Raw genomic sequence first — 18,646 nt, forward strand, 5'->3', positions numbered from 1 at the left:
TTACACCGTCACCACGTACGGTCTTACACCGTCACCACGTACGGTCTTACACCGTCACCACATCGTTTGTCACACCATACTATCGCTTACGGGAATGTTACTGCAATTGTTAGTGTTTTTTTTCTGATTCTGATTCGATACTGTTTGTATAAATGTTATTTGCTGGTGATATTGCTACAGCAACTGCTAATCGTACGGGCCCGGGACGCGCACGCGCACACGCATAGACTGTACGTGGGCTTGTCATACTCTGCTATTTCAATAATGTGCAATTTCTCACAAAAACGTTTCCGTGTGAGATTTTATAAACTTCTTGCACTGGCTAATCAACGCACCCAAGGTCGCTTGTCATTACGATTCTTATTACCTGAGCAGACGCTATAAACGCTGCCGCTTTGCCTGCTGTTGTTTGGTAATCCCGCTTTGAACCGCTTTAGAAACAAGGAATTTCATTATTAGTTCTGCGTGTTTGTCGGCAACTCTTTTGCCAAAGCATTTTGCTGTTTTCTAAGTGTAAAATGAGGCGCACAGGCAGGGGTAAGAATGTCCACTGATTCATAGATCATTTATGTCGCTTAACTGAATCAACGATACATCATCTATACGATATTTTACTGATATAGGTATATATATATATATATATATATATATATATATATATATAAAACTGAAGGTATAAGCCACACAACTAATTACACATTGTTCATGCCCAGCAGCTTTAAGTCATCCATAAACTCCCAATAATCACAGTATGAACTATCCGGTTAGGTTGTCTCGTTTTTACGCAGCCCCCCGCTAAATCAGATTTTTGGATAAGTGACGCGGTTTCTAATGCTGAGACCTACTTAGTGATACCTATGAAGATCGCAAGCAGGATCTTATAGCATTGCCATCTAAAAGCATTAACGTACGGCACATAGTAACCTTACCTTGCGCAATTACTTCGCTATGTGCCGCCCACACATTAAAAACGCTTACCTTGAGTTTGCCAAAGGACATGGTGCTGTCACAACTCTCCCGGTGAATGTCCTCACGGGATAGGCGAAGTGGAGGGCAGCTATCGATGAATTCACCTAGGGCGTCATCCAGCACGATTTCGGTCGTAGACTGGATGCTGAATTTACTGTCGGCCATCTTGCCTTGCGGTTGACAACTGCCTGTTACAGAGGAGAGGAACTGAACGTGAATTTGCGTAGCTTGATTTACTGCCTCCTGTAAACGCGCGTTAATGAGCAAACAACCCAAATGAGCTAACCGCTTTCCATACAGAAGATGAGCCATCACCATTTTGTGTACGACATACCGCCCATTAATTGTTACTCCACCTATTTATCTTCCCTCGCAAAAATAACTCTCGAGTTGGGAGGCAAAATTTCGTGGGTCAAACTCCCTCACGTGATCAGTAAGGCGCGTCATGGTCTCAATCTACGTTTGACCTTCACGGATGACTTTGAATGCAAGTAATTTGTTTTCTGCGAATTGCAATTAGCTAGCATTCATTCGGATGTACTGCTGCTAATGCCATGACGGCTCAGCAAATGTGAGAGACAAATATATTGAGTGAGAGGCTCAAGCCCAATTCCATCGGCGAAGACCATGATGGTTGCAATGACGAACATTTACGCTATCACCACCTGATACTTGGTTAGTAAGTACGATTCACTGCCCAGAATACCAACAAGATATTGTAAATCACTGTGGGATCATAAAATGCCTCTGTCAATACACGCCAATGTAAGTACATACTGTGAAGCGCGCACGGAGATTACCAACAGCGACAAGCCACAACCAATGCCTAGCGAATTTCTGGGAAAACAGCGGGCATTACAATGAGGTTCGTCTTGGTACGTAAATCGGGGGATCATACGTCATGACGAAGCGAGTAGAAGACGCTAAGTTTAAAAAAATCACTAGACTTTCCCCAGATGGACGAGGAACGTTTAAATATAGGATGTCGAAACAATCGCGTTTATACTTCATGCACACGCAAACGCCGAATTAGGGAAGGTACGCGTTATATGACAACATTTGTAATATAATAACACGTTCGATATGAAAACACGAACACATACGCATATAACGTAATATCACGTGTAAGGTAATTCACGGGATTCTGGGAAATATGCGGTCCGTCGTGTCACGGCTACGCGTGTTCGCTTCAAGGACATTCGCGCAGTTTTTGAAGCGCGCACGATGACACTCCGCTCTGTGCCAAACACGGCAATTATTTCACATGTCAACCACGCGGGTGTAGACGACACGAGTGCACTGTAAACAGCACGTGAAGCAATCAGCTTACTCCTGCTAATTTCTCATAGATGAGGTCGAATAACTTCGCCATTATCGGTGAAGTTTATGCACAAAGCGACAGCCCTGTGTTTGAATAGTTAAAATAATCATTGGACTTTTAACAAGAAATCTCGAGTCTTCAGCGCCGGGTTACTATACCTCACTCAAAGAACCCACCTTATAGTAGAGGATACTATATTCATCTCGAAAAATGTTATTACGTTTTATTAAATCAACAACGTTTATTACATTTAATTAACAAACAAATATATCATATTTGCAGTTATCTGTCATTACGCGGTGCTTAATAACTAGCTGCATTAAACCATTCACGTATATCCAACACACACCACACTATTGCATAGAAAGGTGTGAGAAAATACGTCTCAAATAATAGTGCCTGGCACGGCTATAGACATTTTAGGGCAGTGGCGCATAGTACAAAGTCCTGCAATATACCTGTCCTACCTATATATAATATACGATACGAATTTCACGTACAGCCGTACAGCACGACGCGTGCACAGAAAAACATCCACCTCCTTTGGAATCCACGTAATAATTCTATTGTACAATAGTAGCCTAGTATCTTATAAAATAGTAATAATATCACGCATATATTTGTATATATTTTTCACTTACTAGGAACGATGTAGTTATTAGGTATTTACCTTTATATAGAAGAAACACATATGGGCAATGTACAGTGTATGGGGCATGACAGAAATCAAAGCGAACCCAAATGTGCACGTGTATTGCGTGTATGTGTGGTGTCTGATCACAGATCAGGCTCTGATATATTATGATAATTTTAAAATCAGTGTTTAGTAAGCAATTTTCTATTTCTTAAGGACTACATTTGGACCAGCAATACAGCTAAAATGAATATAGAAAGCAGCCTGATGTCAATGGCAAGAGACGAAATGTCAAATGTTATGTATGTAAGCATAGCATAGAATTCAATGTATGATGAAATTTCCCTTTGCTCGTATTGTCGATATTTACTTTTTTTTAAATCCACGCATTACACTATGTTTAACTACAGGCGCACTTAAAATTTACCTAGGTGTTGTTTGTCAACGCAGTGTGGCTATATATAGCGCACCGGTTGAAACAGGAGATTCGCACAACACTCGCTGTGTCAGCTAGAGCATGGCGACAGGCGATGAACAGGAATGATATTGCCAGCCATAACCATAACCTCGACAAATAAATTGCAGTACACAAACAGGTAAAACAGGGAAGGGCAACAGGAGAAGTACATTGAAACTGATAGTCGTAGGTTCCTCCTCATGAATCCGTCACAAAAGACAAGAGTAAGTTCGTAACGGCACGCTATGTTAAAATCCGCCATTGAAGTGCCTATATGCTATACACGAATATATATATATATACATATATAATGACATTATGCGCCTGTTAACTACGTTTTTTATCGCGACATCTCTATTTGTTACTGGTACACAGTAGTTAGAGTTTTACTAGACTTACTTGGTAAAGTGTAGAAAAAATATTCTCGCCTCAAAGCTGTATAGGCCCGCAGCGAGTAACACTCCTGCTAGCTTTGCACGTTAACCCTTGCTAGCTGAGCTTGAATGAAATGTCATAATTTCCCGCAGCAGATGAACATCCGTTGTCTCGCGGGCTTGTGTGTCGTACGTTCGGCTGAACAGTCATTGAATGGCATCAAGCAAGCGTACAGTGACGCAAACCAATATCAACGTGGAAAATCGCATGCAGCAGCGACCGTTGATCACGTTGAAAAGAGATCGTTCGCATGCCTAATACATGAATTATGAGCGTGGTACGCATTTGATATGCAGGTGGCAAAGTACACTAGGGTTGTCATTAAACGTAAATCAGGGGCGTGTGCAAGTTGTCTGTATGTACATAGCCGTGACTATCTAATCGCGAACGGAAAATATACGGGAAGACGGTCGATGCTACATGACGGGAAAGTATGAAAGTGAGATAGGGATAGCAGGAGAGAAAACAAGGACCCCTACAAGCGTAAATATAGGCGTATCTGTGGTTTGCGCACATCTCCATACAGTCTGTATCGCCCATTACGAGCGTACGCCGCTAAGGAAATTTGGTATGAAAACAGATCGAGCAATCTTCCTGACAACTAGACCGCTTCCCTTAATATTCTCTATATCCATATAATATAATATTATATATTATAATAAACTAATAATATTATCATATTAATTATCGTATCGCGCGTTTTGTCAATTAAAAAATGCTTAAATTTAATTTATTCAATCAATATATATGTAAGATATGATAAATAGGCGTTTGTTGGACATGGGACCCGGAGGTCACGCCTCTTGTATTCTCCAGAGTCGAGTTGTGTCTACACGCTGACGCAGCATAACGGGATTCATTACACGCCGTCACGGCCATCGCGATGTTTTCCGGCACGTTGAGTTTTTCCAGTTGCACGCTGCGTTGCTGGCATAGTTGTGCGGTCTCGGGTATAAAAATATACTTAATACAGTCACACGAAGGCTTTCCACGTTAGCAAAAGTGACCTTCACTCAAAACTCTTTAGCGTCGACAGCGCAAACTCTGCAAACACCAGTCAGTAAACAAGCGAATGTGCGTGGCCGGCCCTCTAGATCTGCGTGTGCCTTGCGCATGTAGACGCAAAGGTCCTGTACGTAGCCCACTGGCTACGTAGTTTAGAGGCTAGTCAAGGCGCAGCGGTGAACCCTGGTCTACGAGTGGGCGCTCGTGTTCGTTTCCCCCAAGTTCTGCAGCAGGAGAGGAGAGGCTGGAGGGAGAGGCAACGCTGGCGGCTGTGCGCGGGGTCATTCATGCCTGTCAGTACACAGCGAACTGTGTAACAGGATCCAGTAAGCTGAGCCTCGCCCAGTCTGCGCAATATTTGCCGTCGAACGATTCCCCGGCGCGAGCCCGCTATAGTTAAAAGGATCTTATGAGTCATATATATATATATATATATATATATATATATATATATATGCTCTCAAAGACTCTGGTAAACACCACCTCTGCAATGCACCGGTCGTCTTTAAAGCTGGCATATAATGTAATCTACGGCAGAGGACGCCCTCTCCCGATCATCTCTCTAGTTTGGCGGTGCAAATGATCAGCCCGTTTTCTCCCCGACGCTGTAAGGAATACACCTTTTTCGCGGTCCTTTGTCATTCCGATTTATTTTCATTTTATCTCCATATATGATAACATTTCGCTTCGTTTTGATGTGAATGTTATTTCTATTTACAATTTGTTTTTAACTAGATTCTCGATCGGTAATTTATTGTATGGTGAGTTATTCCTGCCTGTGATATAAACAGAGATTTACTACTCGTCGCCTCTGTGGTAGTAAATACTACCACACGCGTGTAAGCAGAACATCACACGTTGGAAATAGTAACATAATAAATAAAGGGCATGCATAAAAGCTTCGTATTAAGTTTAATATAAAATGAAAAATAATAAAGCAAAGGAACTTTCAGTATCAGTATTATTAAAAATATTTTAATACTTCAATCCTGAAAATATATAACTTAGAAAGTCTATATAGACCAGAATCTTGTTATGCTTGAACACACTTCACATTCGAAATATGTGAATTTTACATTTCAGTACGAGCATATAGTGCTGGATACATTGTTAAAATTAACAATTAACATGTACAATGTACAATGACTAAAATAACGAGTATACACACTCAGTATTAATGCATCCCCATAAAAAAGATTGGCAGCGCGTATGTATATGGCACTAGCAGACCAGCAACCCATCTAAACAAAATTATGCGTAGTCAACATAAATCATAAGCTAATAACACACATTCACAGCACACGGCTGTCGAAATATACCGACAATACTCCCACGGGACACCGCAAATAGTTTTCTATACCCATATTAGGATAGGAAACATTAGCATCCTTTAGCTGTAAACCGTACCACGGCGTGATGTGTAGGCAAATAAAACCTGAACAGGACATTTGTGGACAGGTACACGCGACTTTTCGGCGCGTGTGGGAGCAGCTCCAAAAAGTACACAAGGGAGAGCCGTACGTTTAACCGGTCAGGCGGTTTTAGCATTTCATCGTGGAACAGACGGCAGTTAACGGAACCGCACATTTGCGCGTGGTCAATGAGGATACCAACATCATATCGCACAACCAAGCGTAAATTATACAGATTTATTGTGTAATATACATATATACAACCTTCGTGGTGACCTACGTGATAATACAAAAATAACTTTGGTGTAAACGAAGCAGGCTATTTCGCTGGGAATAACGTTGTGATGTCAGAGACAACATGAGAAATTAAGATAAAGCGGCTCGCTGATCGAATCTGAGGGAACGTGGAGAGAGGACTACTCTGAGAAAACGGAAAACGAAACAAGAGCAGCAAGAAAGACGGGAGATGAGAACAAATCTAGGGAAAGCAGCAGTCGGGTGAAGGAGAGGACATTTCACGCACAGCAAAATCAAAGAACAACAGCAGCGTAACCAATAAAACCACTGGAACTAACTGCGAAGCGAGGAATCTTACTAGTGCGAACATTAATAGCCTAGAGGACATCGGTAGAAGTGCACTACAAGTTGCCACTAGAAAGACTCCCGGCCACCACGTTTGTAACACCGTACCCATATTCACTCGTTTTACGCCACAAATTCGACCTTTAGCCATTCCGCGCCCGTTTCGAAGTGAGATACGCAGATCTCAGAGAAGTGCGGAATTGCATAATCCCTGCAAAACAATTCAACATGATCGACGCAGGCAGTAACTGGGCGCGTCTGCTCACGACACTCCACCTGGTAGCAGCGATCGCTGGCTTTAACCTCGCCGTCGATCAGCCGATCATCTACAACGGCCCGCGCAACAGTCACTTCGGCTACCAGGTTAGATTCCTGACCAACGCGGGAGGAACGTGGCTACTGGTGGGTGCACCCAAGTCGGCGTCTGCGTACATTCCTCCGGAGGTGAGTGAGCCTGGTGCTCTCTACAAGTGCCAGATCACCGATGGCTCCAGCTCCTGCTTCGAGGTGAAAGTTGACGAGGAGCCGAATCTCTGCATGATAACACCGAGCGATGGCGTGAACAGGCCATGCAGTCTGAGCGAGTCGAACACCTACATCTGGCATAGAAAAGACAACCAGTGGTTAGGTGAGTACTATCACGCCATAGCTAACGACGCCATGTCGTCGTCGACATCTATTTAACTGCTGATAGCACTTCATCCTATTCTCTAGATGACCCATGAGTCGTACAATTATGAAACAATTTGTCTTGAGGTTTCTGGATAAGATGTAAATATTTCCAACACATTATTCCCAAATTATTCCCATACTGACCCTGAACCCCACCTCACCCAAACCGCGTCTGTACTAGTTTACGTATAACAACTGGCTTTCTAAAACCTAGGCCATTTCACATTTTGTCTTTAACAAAATAGAATATTGTGCCCGTTGGAATATTCCAACTTCCAAGCAGAAGTATGCAACAGTTAATTTGACCATATTAATATATAAGAACATTAACGATCGTGTTTAATATTTTGTACATAACAAGCACGACACAGAATGAATATTGGCAAATACCAATTGGTTTGACCTATTCACATTAACCACACCATTGCCCACGGCAGTGAATTAGAGTAAAGCGACGACCTGGGAGCTGTTCTCAGAAACATCGGAAAGTGAATACTAATGTTAATGCTAAGATAGCACTTACGACTATGACTAATTTTGTTTCTGACAATGGGTGCCTGACCATAATTGCCTAGTGACCAAGTACACACGGTAAATGCCACGGTGGGCTTCATTATGATGGTACAAGGAACCATCACCGTGTTAGGGCGCCTTACTTACATCATGCCCATGTTCATAAATTCACTCGAGATTCCTCAAAATACTTATATATTACTATAATAGCTTCATCCACCACCTACACGCTATACCATGCGCAGGAACACACACTGCCACAATGCAGCTGCTCATTCACGCATACAGGGAAATTCACTTTATACAAAGTACTATACTTCTAAAGCATACATAATTAGGACCATATTCATGATTTCATCAATACAATAAACACACAAGGGTATCACAGTCAGCATGATTTTCACGGGTCAAACAGGGAGCAGACTTGAGACAGGACATTCATACAACTACGGTGCACACTGGCTGTTCTGTAGAGTGGTCCCCGCTTGATCCGACCTCGAATAAACTGTCAAATCGCTTGATCGACATGTCTTTGAAAAGCAATCCTTATGCACGTTGTTAAAAGTGTTCATCCGTTAATCGACACCACCCCTTACTCGAGAAATTCTCACGGTTCCCGACCTGTCCCAACGAACCTCGTCGTACCCCGCCGTGTTACAGACGTCGTCCTGAGTGCGCGTACAACCGTACTCAACACGTGCACATCTCACTCTTCAGGTGCAGGGCTGGACGTGTGGGACGGCGGCGGCGGCGGTGGCAACAGCAAGGTGACGGTATGCGCGCCGCGCTGGATAAACCAGTTCTTCAGCCGGCCCGAGCCGGAGGGCATCAGCTACTACTTCATGAACGGCTACTGCTGGGAGCTGGACGCCGAGCTGCGGTTCTCGTCCGTGCGGCCGCTCCACCCGCTTGCCGACATCAACCTCCAGGTGCAGAACTTCCAGAACATCTACGCCAACGGCATGGCGGGCCTCGCCGTCCACTACGCGTCCGTCGCCGCCGGCAACGCGTCCGTCGCCGCGGACGACGACGACACTCTGCTGCTCGGCGCGCCGGGCGTCTGGGACCACACGGGCACCGTCGTCGCGTACCCAGCGGGCGAACGCACGCCAGGGGGCGCCACCGTGCCGCTCGTCGTCGAGCTGCTGACCGACACGCTGCTAGGCTACGCCGTTTCGTCGGGCGTGTTCTTCGCCGGCGGAGCGCGACTCGTCGTCGCAGGGGCGCCACGCGACGCGCTCGCCGACCGCCACCTTGGCGCCACCTACATCTACGAGGGCGCCTTCGAGGTGCGAGTCAAGAAGCACGGCGCCCTCTATGGCGAGTACTTTGGCGCGGCGGTCTGCGCCGTCGACCTCGACAACGACGGACTGTCTGAGCTGCTCGTGGGGGCGCCACTGCACTACGACGGCGACCGCCACGACGCCGGCCGCGTCTACGTGTACTGGAACACAGGGGGCGCCGCGGGCGACCCATTACGCGAGCAGGACGAGAAGCTAGAGGGCAGCGGCATCGCGGCGGCACGCTTCGGCACGACAATCGCCGCCGTTGGTGACCTTGACCTCGATGGCTTCGGCGACGTCGCGATCGGCGCCCCCTACGAGGACGCGGGCGCGGGCGTCGTGTACATCTACCGCGGCGCGCGCGGCCGGGTGCTCGCGGCGCCCTCCCAGCGCATCGCCGCCATCGACGTATCGCCGTCGCTCGCCGGATTTGGCTGGAGCGTCGTCGGCCGCACGGACGTTGACGGCAACGGGTACGCGGACGTCGCGGTGGGAGCGTACGCGTCGAGCGCGGCCGTGCTGCTGCGCGCGCGCTCCGTCGTGCACGCGCGCGCCACGCTCGCCTTCACGCCCGCGCGCGTCAACGTCAACCGCACCGACTGCGCGCGCGACGGCCGCGCGGTGCCCTGCGTGATCGTCACCGCATGCTGGAACTACACGGGCGCGCGCGTGCCCGCCGCGCTCGCCGTCAGCTACAGCGTTAGCGTCGAGGAGCGCGAGGGGGCGGCGCCGCGCGTCCGCTTCTACGTCGGCGGCCGGCTGCTGCGACACGTCGGCGGCATCGTCAGCCTGCAGCGCGGCGAGACGGCGTGCGAGGCGTTCGAGGCGCACGTCGCCGCCGACGCCACCGACGTCTTGAACCCGCTCGCGTTCGCGCTCGAGTACGGCCTGCCGTCCGCCGCCGCGCTTGCCCCGACCTTTGACCCGACGACGCGCACGCGGGTCGTCGAGCAGCTGCACTTTGAGACGGACTGCGGCGGCGACGACGTGTGCGTCGCCGACCTGCGCGCGTCGCTCGCGCTCGCCGGCGGCGCCACCTACGTCATGACGGGCCGCGACGCCGAGCTGCGCTACGTCGTGACGGTGGCGAACGGCGGCGAGAACGCGTACGAGACACGCGCGCACGTCGCCTACGCCTCCGCCGCGCGATTCATCGCCGCGCGCTCGCCCGACCGCGCCATCGCGTGCACCGTCGCCGCGGCAAACTCCACCTCGCCCATCGAGCTGCTGCGCTGCGATGTCGCCAACCCGCTGTCGCGCGGCGCGGCCGTCGCGTTCGAGCTGCGGCTCGACGCCAGCGCCCTCGCCGGCGACGACTTCACCGTGTACGTGCAGGCGACGACGACGAGCCAGGAGGAGGAGGCGACGCTCGCCGACAACCGCGCCGAGCACACCGTCGCACTGAGACGCGAGGCGCGCGTCGTGCTGACCGCGTCCGCGCAGCCGCGACAACTGCTGTTCGCGCGCGAGGGCGCCACCGTCGCCGTCGCTGCCGGCGACGGACACAGCCGGCTGTTCGTGCACACGTACGACGTCTACAACGCGGGGCCTAGCGCGGTGAACGGCTCCGACCTGTACCTCGAATTCCCACGTAGGACGACGGATGGCAGCAGCTTCATAACCTTCCTCCAGTTTGTCTCCAAGCCAACCGACAAGCATATTCAGTGTAGCCAATCGCCAACGGGGATAGATCCCTTTGGGATTCAGGAATTCGAGTCAAACGCCACTGCGTACAAGCTCGTCGCAGGGGAAACGCACACGACGCTCAACTGCGAGACAACGGAATGTTTTGTCTTGTACTGTCGGGTGGCAGCACTCGAGGAGAGGGAGAGCGCGTACGTGCAGGTGCGTTTACGGCTTAACGAGACCTTGCTCCTGGAACAGCACCCCGACGCCGACACCATCTCCTTCACGAGCACGGCTACCCTGGAGCTACCCGGCGACATCGTGCAACCCGGCGGGGAGCGGACGAAGACCGCGGAGGCAACAACGACACTGATACGCGAGGACAGCTCGACGGTGCCAGCAGAGGGCGTTGCCGTCTGGATCATCATCGTCTCCGTATTGGCCGGCCTCCTGCTGCTGGTCATACTCGTCCTCGTTCTCATGAAGGCTGGCTTCTTTAAGAGAAAGAAGAAGGAGGAGATGGACAAGATAATACGAGAGAGCAGCAAGGAGGGTGAGGTGTATGAGGAAAAGGAAGGAAGCATCGACAATAGGCCCCTGTCAACAAGCAGTGACCATGTTTAGCATGATCGCACAAGGCTGTACGATCATATCGCAGTACGATCGCCCTGTCATATTAGCAGATTCCTTGTAAAATAAATAATGCAGAATGTACGTGAGCAACCTGCTAACAAAAACCTGGCTGGCATTCCTTAACACCACAAGAATTCCACAATTGCAGATTGAGCTTTTATAAACCACGTACGTCTGCACACTTATTAATCCATTCATCTGTATATACTACACGAATAGTATTGGCTAATTAAACATAATCTAATTATTATGCAATCTCAAAATACTATTACTACTACTACTACTACTACTACTACTACTACTACTACCAGGAGTAAGATAATATAGGATATATTCTATATTATCTTACTCCTGCTACTACTGATAATCATAATAATTTGTATGATTATTTTTAATATTTTCATTAAAAGGAGATATGCAATACTCAAGGTTCAAGGTTTTAGTTATTTTTTAGTCTTATATCCTAGGCAGGAATTCCAAAAATTATTTTATGAGCAATACATGAAAATTTGCATGTTAAACTTGCTGATATCTGTCAAGGGTCTGATGCCAGATTAAGTACATTCATTCATCTTCAAATCTGGATGAACAGTCATGAGAGCAGAGAAATAATAATTCTTAGGATCTAGACATGCTTTTATACCTTACCATTCACAACGATCATACATGACTTCTTTGATAAGTGATGCACATATCTTAACCAATGTCAAACGTTTCGTCTTTTATCACGAGTTTACATCTACTAACCTGTTTACACTCTTCCATTTACATATTCTTCCCAGTGTTCTAGAAGAGCGCAATCTTTTGCAGTGTATTCTAGAATCACAGTACTTCCACTGCACAACTGAAACTCTTGCTTTCTCTCTCCCACCTGCCGGAGGGTCAATGCCAACGGCAAAACGATTCCGTTCTCACCAGAATACATCTGCAGTTTCTAGAGAAGAGAGAAAAATCAATAATGAAAATGACAATGAAAATGCATTGTGCGAAGACTAGACAAAAATGAATTCTGGGAAATGTATCTTTTGTTTGTAGAGTTTGCTTGTTTATCAGTTGGCTTACTAAAGCACAGCCTTCATATATAAATCAGTTAGTTCATATCAGTTAGTTATATCATATCAGTTAGTTCACTGACTGCAAAAAATGAGGCAGCAATGATTTAAGCACTACTAAACCAATCACATTCTTCTAAGTTCTAGTATTCATGAAGAAGCAGAACGCATCTAGCACACCTTCTCTGTGTTTGTGTTGTTGTAGTTGGCGAGCTTTACTGCAGCAGCAACGTAGTCCAGTGCCTTGCCAACACTCCACTCCTACTGACGGAAAAACGTGCAATAGTTAAACCTCTGAGCTAATTACCCCTACAATTACATTATCTAATGCTTACTCTAATCTTGGAAAATAATGCTTGCAGTATCAATAACCACTGTAAATATGGTAAGTGTTGAAAAATAATGCTTACAGTATCAATAATTACTGAGAATATGACTAGTGGTAAAAAGTCCCATACACACAAGTAGAATAGAAAAAAATAATTTTGGTATAAATTAGTAAGCGTGTGTACACGGTTTTTTGGCCGCAACACAGATTATGTCGTTGAGTTTATAGCTTTGCATCGTATGGTACTGCTAATATTAAACAATACCCTGAAACTTTGAATAGACATTTGGCAACCCACATAATATTGCTTGGCAACATGGTTTTAGATTATGACCAGAGAGGTTAAGAACCAATGTTTCAGACCTTTACATTTGCATAATTTTTAATGCTGAGAGATATATATTGCATAGATTAGTGATAAAGGAAATATAATTAGCATATGGGTACACTTAGACAGGAATAAGGACATAAAACTTCCCTAGTTAGGGAAGGCATAACCATTACGTCACATACTATGGAGAAGAAGAGTGCACTGCTCATCTCTTTCCCATCCCGCGGAAGAACCACATTCAGATAGATGCGCTCGGAATGAGTGAGACCATTATCACCAGTTGCCCTTTGCTTCAACTTCATAAGGGTCACCTTAGAAGATAGTTTTTTTGACTTTGCTCCTTTCACCTTCAGTGGAATTTTGTGAGCCTGGTTTTCTGCAAAATGCCAGAAAGATAATAGTCTAATAGCTCACAAAGAAAATGTCAACAGATCAAAATAGGTGACATTCAACCATACTACGTAGATAATTAAAAAAAAAGATTCAAGACAGAAAACACCTATCCGATACAATGTTTACCAATAATGGGAAGAAGTTGAAGCGCACTACACTAAAAGTCAGCTTTAGGTAAAGTGTTAAGTAACAGTAACAGAAACATCATACTATGCTTTTATGTGATACAATACTGTAATACATACCTGCCCAAAACTAAAATACTACAAGAGCACATCATACCACTGTACAAGATAAGTTTGCCACATCTCATGCTCCAGCTTCTTAAATGGCAAGTGTTATTATTCTTATTCTTGGATGTTATATGATTCTATAGGAGCAAATGCTCTAGTAAGAGCAACATTGGGATAATCGGCACAACCAACTTTGCCAGGTTGTCGGATAACAGAGCTATTACCGTTAGAACGACATATTAGTTATCAATACAAGAATGGAGTGTTGAATATTTGATGGCTGAAATGGGGGTCCTGCATTACGTATATATATTATAATTTGTTCTTGTTCATATTTGATCATATGACGATATTTACAACCTAGGCTTATCCTATAGTCAATACTGCTTAGTGCACAGATTTCTAAACATGTCCCCTGTAAGGTATAGAATTCATTTGCTAGTCTGATACATAGCCTATGGGGTTCTCAGGCTAAACATCCAGTTACATGTTTCACCCATTATTACATTTTAAATATATGCCACAGCAAATAGTGTAGACAACCTCACCCTGGATCTGTTTCACAAGCTCAGCTGTCTTTGTCATTTTCTCTATGGTTTCTAGCTTCTCACATGTATGGGCTTGCTGGTGCCTGTGCCTGTAGTACAGGATTCCCAGAATTAGAACTATTACAATTTTTTTATCATAATTTGCACAGCCGATAAATTCATTTCATACACCAGTGGTCAATCATCTTCTTACTTAGCAAGAAATTCTACATTGAAGATCACTAGATTTAACCAAAATTATCTCAGTAGTTGTACTGTGAATATCAGAATTTTAACAATTCCATGTAACAATCTAAAACAACTACTTACTTTAAACAAAAGTTTTTCTCACAATAAGGACACCGCACTTCAACTAGCTCATGGATGCTACAGTCCTTATGGCAACAGATATAAGTCTTTGTTTCACACACAGATTGGGGCTTTTCTTCAACATCACTTGAGGTCTACAGAAAGGTGACACACACAAATAAATATAATAAAATAAGTTTTTAAACGTGAATTAATTTATATAAGATTAAATTTATATTATGAAGTTATGTTTGTCATGTACAATCAATTGCTTTAAATTAACCTAATATTGATATATGTACTTCAGAGTGCACTGACCTGCATGCAGCAGTGAATGTGTGGAGACCTGTGGTGTTTACTAAAATGAAACACAAAAATGTCAGGACTGCTGTATTTGCAACTATTCATTCACTCATTCAATCTCTGCTGATATTAAATTACTGTAATATCCATTTAAAAATTATAGTAGCACATATAGAAAAAAATTTGACCTATATACAGTACTCACCAAAAAAACATTCCACAGCCATTGCACTCAAACGGCAGAAAATCTATGATAAACAAGGAAAATTACACTGTACAATTTCATATTAATACCTCAGTTATTCACAGAATAATCCCGGGCAGCAGATGAGCTGGCAGTAGTAAAATGATGCATGAAATAATTTTCTGTTAAAATATCTAAATGAGCATACCTGGAGAGGGTCCATTTAGGGCAACAATTTAGGGCAAAAGGGCAAAAATTGCTTTGAACTGGAAATTCTGGAATACAATTACAAATCTGGGGACTAGAGCCCATATAGATGCTAGAGAGTCATGTTTATAAATTCAGTTCAAGTGGAATGTAGAGTAATCTAACTAAAGGTAAATCAGGTTTTCCATGAGGATATAATATTAATTTGTGTAACCCATGGTTAGGGCTGGTGAGATGACAACTTTTAAGCCAAAAATAGGAGGCAATGAAAAAGACGATTCAACTCATTATATCTCAGTGTATAGTAAGTTCCCAGTGCTAATAGGGAGGTGAGCTTATAAAACATGAGAAACCTGAAGGGAGAAAACATTAAAAAACAAGAGTTTAGCTTTAAAGGAATACTTGACTTTAGGTGCTAGGGTTATTTTCAGTTGATTTAGGTTAAAATTACGTTACATTAAAAATCTCATGGTTTAATCACCATTAGAAATATTTTTTTTAATGTTTTAAAACTAACGACTACAGTTTTATTACAACGACGGTGGCGCCACTCAAAGTGCCCTATCTGAAGTTGCGCAAACGGACTTTTGAGCCAAGGGCTACAGACCGAGGGTGTTTCTTATTTATTAATTTAAAAGCTGAAGGATTGTAATATCTTATAAACGACATACAGTTTCAGTTATATTATGGATAAATTTGTCCTAAAATTAATATCGTTCAGTTAAATAGCATTTAGGTATAAATATAATTGCACCTTTGTGATTAGCCCTCGGTCTGTAACGTGCAAATTAAATGAGCAAATGCGCAACTTTTTCAGGGTGGCAGCATGGTCGTGCCCAAAAATGAAGATTTCGAAATTCAATGTTGTTTTATGACAAACGTGAATGCGTATAATTATAGATATTTATGCTGAGAGAGTCTATGTCCCCCGGGGTACTGCCGGAACGTACCCTGGGTACGGTCCGGTATACCGAAACGTACCCTGGCCCCCAGGGTACTGCTGGAACGTACCCTGGGTACGGTCCGGTATATACCGGAACGTACCCTGGTCACTATTTGATATGGTTACTTAGGGTTAGGGTTCGGGTTAGGGGGTAGGCGTAGGCGACTCCCTAGACTCGTTAGTGGAGTAGGCGAGGTACGGTCCGGCATATTAGATAGTACCAGCAGAGCATATAAATCACGTTGATTTATATGCTCTGGTAACATAGACCCTATGAGCGATATTTATAGGTATATGCTATTATTTATAAATCTACTATCATAATATCATTTCAAATTCTAGAGTAAAGTAGTCCTTTAAATGGTGAGCATATACAATCACCGCAGCTCTATCGGATCTTGCATAAATGTGGCATTGCTTAAAGATAAACAACACATGGCTTTGGAAAGCAAGCACTATACCCACGTTATCTTAATCGGCAAAGGGGGACAGGACCTCGATTAAACGTGATATTTTTCTGCAGAACAAACTCAACTGAATGTTGTAAAATTATCTTAAAAGCAAACTGACAATTCTTGGCTTTCAAGTGGATTCCGATTATAATATTTAATAAGCTCACATAACATTATTAGAGCCAAACTTATTTATATTGCCCTCTATGTGTAGTGTGTAGTCTGTGTCGCATACAGATAAGAGAGGTACGAGCACAGAGTAGTACTAGTAGTAGTACTAGGGCGTGTACAGGATTTGTACCAGGGGGGCGGGTCTAGACGACGTAAACCCAAACTTGCGAGCACACGCGAGAGGGGGGGTCTAGGGAGGAATTTTTTTTAATTAGACTCCCTTAGATGAGTTTTTGCTGCGCGAGCAGGAAGGGTCCGGACCCCTGGACCCCGCCCCCGCGCGCTGGACACGCTGCCCGACAGTATGTCGTACTAGTAGATAGTATAGTATAGTACTACTACTAAGTAGTAATGTAAGTTAGCTTCTAGTAGGCTATAGCGCCGCGTACAGTGCCACTGGGCAGCGGCAACTGTAGCGCGTAAGGCTTGGCCACAGTGACAGAAAATCAAGAATACAATGACTACATATTATATTGCCCGCATATAATCGACGCAATGGAAGGCAGATATATGCCCCGGCATATAATGCGAATATATCCCGCATATAATGCGGAGCCAATCAAATGCAAAGAATTATTCTCACGCATATCAATAATTCCAGTCGCGCGTTTTGACTACACTGTCCGTCCGGAAAACTCAAGAGGATATTCCACTCATAATAGACTTCCGTCGCCGTTAAACAATTGCCATAATGTATTGGAATCTGGTATCCGGGCCTCACGCTCTGCTACCACAAATGTACCACGCTCTGCGACGACAGTTCGCCGCCGAACCAAGTCTAGCCAGACGTGAAAATTCTCAAGCGGCGCAGGCCATAGCATCAATTTTGCAAGCGCCGTAGCATACATGCCATTACATTGTATCAAGCAACCAGACATGCGTCTAAGAACGGTCAAACGGGGACGAAGTTATTTTATGTGGAATATATTCGCTTTGCAATTTTTGGACGAAAAGTGGTCCAAAAACGGGGACGGAAGTTATTATGTGGTGACATAATTCCTTGATTTGATTGGCTCCGATTATATGCGGGCATATATTCGACTCATATGCTCGCATACTACTTCCTCGCTTGCCATTGGCGAATTATATGCGGGCATATTAATATGTAGTCATTGTATTCTTGATTTCTTGTCGCACTGTGGCCACCCACATATACGCGGGCTATAGTACTAGAGCTATAAGTATAATTAAGTCAGACAGTAACTCAGTATAGTAGCCAACTCTTGGAACATTTTCAAGGCTCCCGACATGTCCAGATAGACCTGGAACCACTGGCACTGTACCCGGTATGGGGAGGACCATTATTCAAACCTTCATCAGAACATGAGTTACTACGTTCTGAATTTGGAGATGTCATTCATGGATTCATGGATCATGATTCGTGACAATCTGAGAATCTGAGATGGCCACGCGCCGTTCAGTGTCCTGTAAATTATTAACTGCTCATTATAGCATAGTAAGTGCGTCAAATGACAGAAGCTACACACAGACAAAGTGTTCAAAGAAGCGGCCATGCTTATTACCGAGTTGTGCACAAGATTCAATGAAACAGTGCTTCCTAGTTGAGGAAATTCTGCCATGTTTAAAGAGACCGCGGATGCTAGTAAATCGTGATATCACTGCAAACCTACTGTATATTTACAATTAAATATATATATATATGACTTTTTA

At 44.6% G+C, this 18,646-nt stretch overlaps 3 protein-coding genes across 4 annotated transcripts in view; 1 reads left to right on the top strand and 2 right to left on the bottom strand.

The window, feature by feature from the left end:
• Window positions 1-3,838, bottom strand: part of LOC106812154 (adenylate cyclase type 2-like) — an 86,303-nt gene extending 82,465 nt beyond the window's left edge. Inside the window, exons 1-2 of the mRNA XM_014815950.1 lie at window positions 3,781-3,838; window positions 979-1,157 (exon numbers count right to left, since the gene is read on the bottom strand). Coding sequence (XP_014671436.1) covers window positions 979-1,134 — 156 coding nt within the window. The 5' untranslated portion in view covers window positions 1,135-1,157; window positions 3,781-3,838. The remainder of the gene's footprint in view (window positions 1-978; window positions 1,158-3,780) is intronic.
• A 1,920-nt stretch (window positions 3,839-5,758) lies between these two features.
• LOC106812149 (integrin alpha-9-like) lies at window positions 5,759-11,860 on the top strand. The gene is made up of 2 exons (XM_014815944.1): window positions 5,759-7,497; window positions 8,718-11,860. The coding sequence occupies exons 1-2, from the start codon at window positions 7,044-7,046 to the stop codon at window positions 11,531-11,533; spliced, it is 3,270 nt and encodes a 1,089-aa protein (XP_014671430.1). The 5' UTR covers window positions 5,759-7,043; the 3' UTR covers window positions 11,534-11,860.
• Window positions 7,329-18,435, bottom strand: LOC106812156 (AN1-type zinc finger protein 1-like). 2 transcript variants are annotated; one of them, XM_014815957.1, is made up of 9 exons: window positions 18,287-18,433; window positions 15,224-15,266; window positions 15,034-15,073; window positions 14,737-14,870; window positions 14,428-14,516; window positions 13,436-13,629; window positions 12,775-12,855; window positions 12,290-12,476; window positions 7,329-7,414 (listed from the first exon to the last, which is right to left on the bottom strand). In XM_014815957.1, exons 1-8 carry the CDS (start codon window positions 18,330-18,332, stop codon window positions 12,294-12,296), a joined length of 810 nt encoding a protein of 269 aa, XP_014671443.1. In that variant the 5' UTR covers window positions 18,333-18,433; the 3' UTR covers window positions 7,329-7,414; window positions 12,290-12,293. The 2 variants fall into 2 exon arrangements, with proteins under 2 accessions (XP_014671443.1, XP_014671444.1); XM_014815958.1 differs by lacking the exon at window positions 7,329-7,414 and adding an exon at window positions 11,317-11,403 and having other exon boundaries at window positions 18,287-18,435.
• Window positions 18,436-18,646: the final 211 nt, after the last annotated feature.

The sequence above is a fragment of the Priapulus caudatus genome, unplaced genomic scaffold, assembly GCF_000485595.1.
Source record: "Priapulus caudatus unplaced genomic scaffold, Priapulus_caudatus-5.0.1 Scaffold613, whole genome shotgun sequence".
In the NCBI taxonomy this organism is placed as follows: domain Eukaryota; kingdom Metazoa; phylum Priapulida; class Priapulimorpha; order Priapulimorphida; family Priapulidae; genus Priapulus; species Priapulus caudatus.

Excerpts from the sequence above, each read along its gene's own strand:
- LOC106812156 (XM_014815957.1), bottom strand. The coding sequence starts at position 18,332 with ATGACATCTCCAAATTCAGAACGTAGTAACTCATGTTCTGATGAAG. Across the intron at positions 15,267-18,286 it reads TAACTCATGTTCTGATGAAG|ATTTTCTGCCGTTTGAGTGC; the intron begins GTTTGAATAATG and ends TGTTTATCATAG. Across the intron at positions 12,856-13,435 it reads GTGCACTCTTCTTCTCCATA|GAGTGGAGTGTTGGCAAGGC; the intron begins GTATGTGACGTA and ends TTCCGTCAGTAG.
- LOC106812149 (XM_014815944.1), top strand. The coding sequence starts at position 7,044 with ATGATCGACGCAGGCAGTAACTGGGCGCGTCTGCTCACGACACTCCAC. Across the intron at positions 7,498-8,717 it reads GTCGTCGTCGACATCTATTT|GTGCAGGGCTGGACGTGTGG; the intron begins AACTGCTGATAG and ends CTCACTCTTCAG.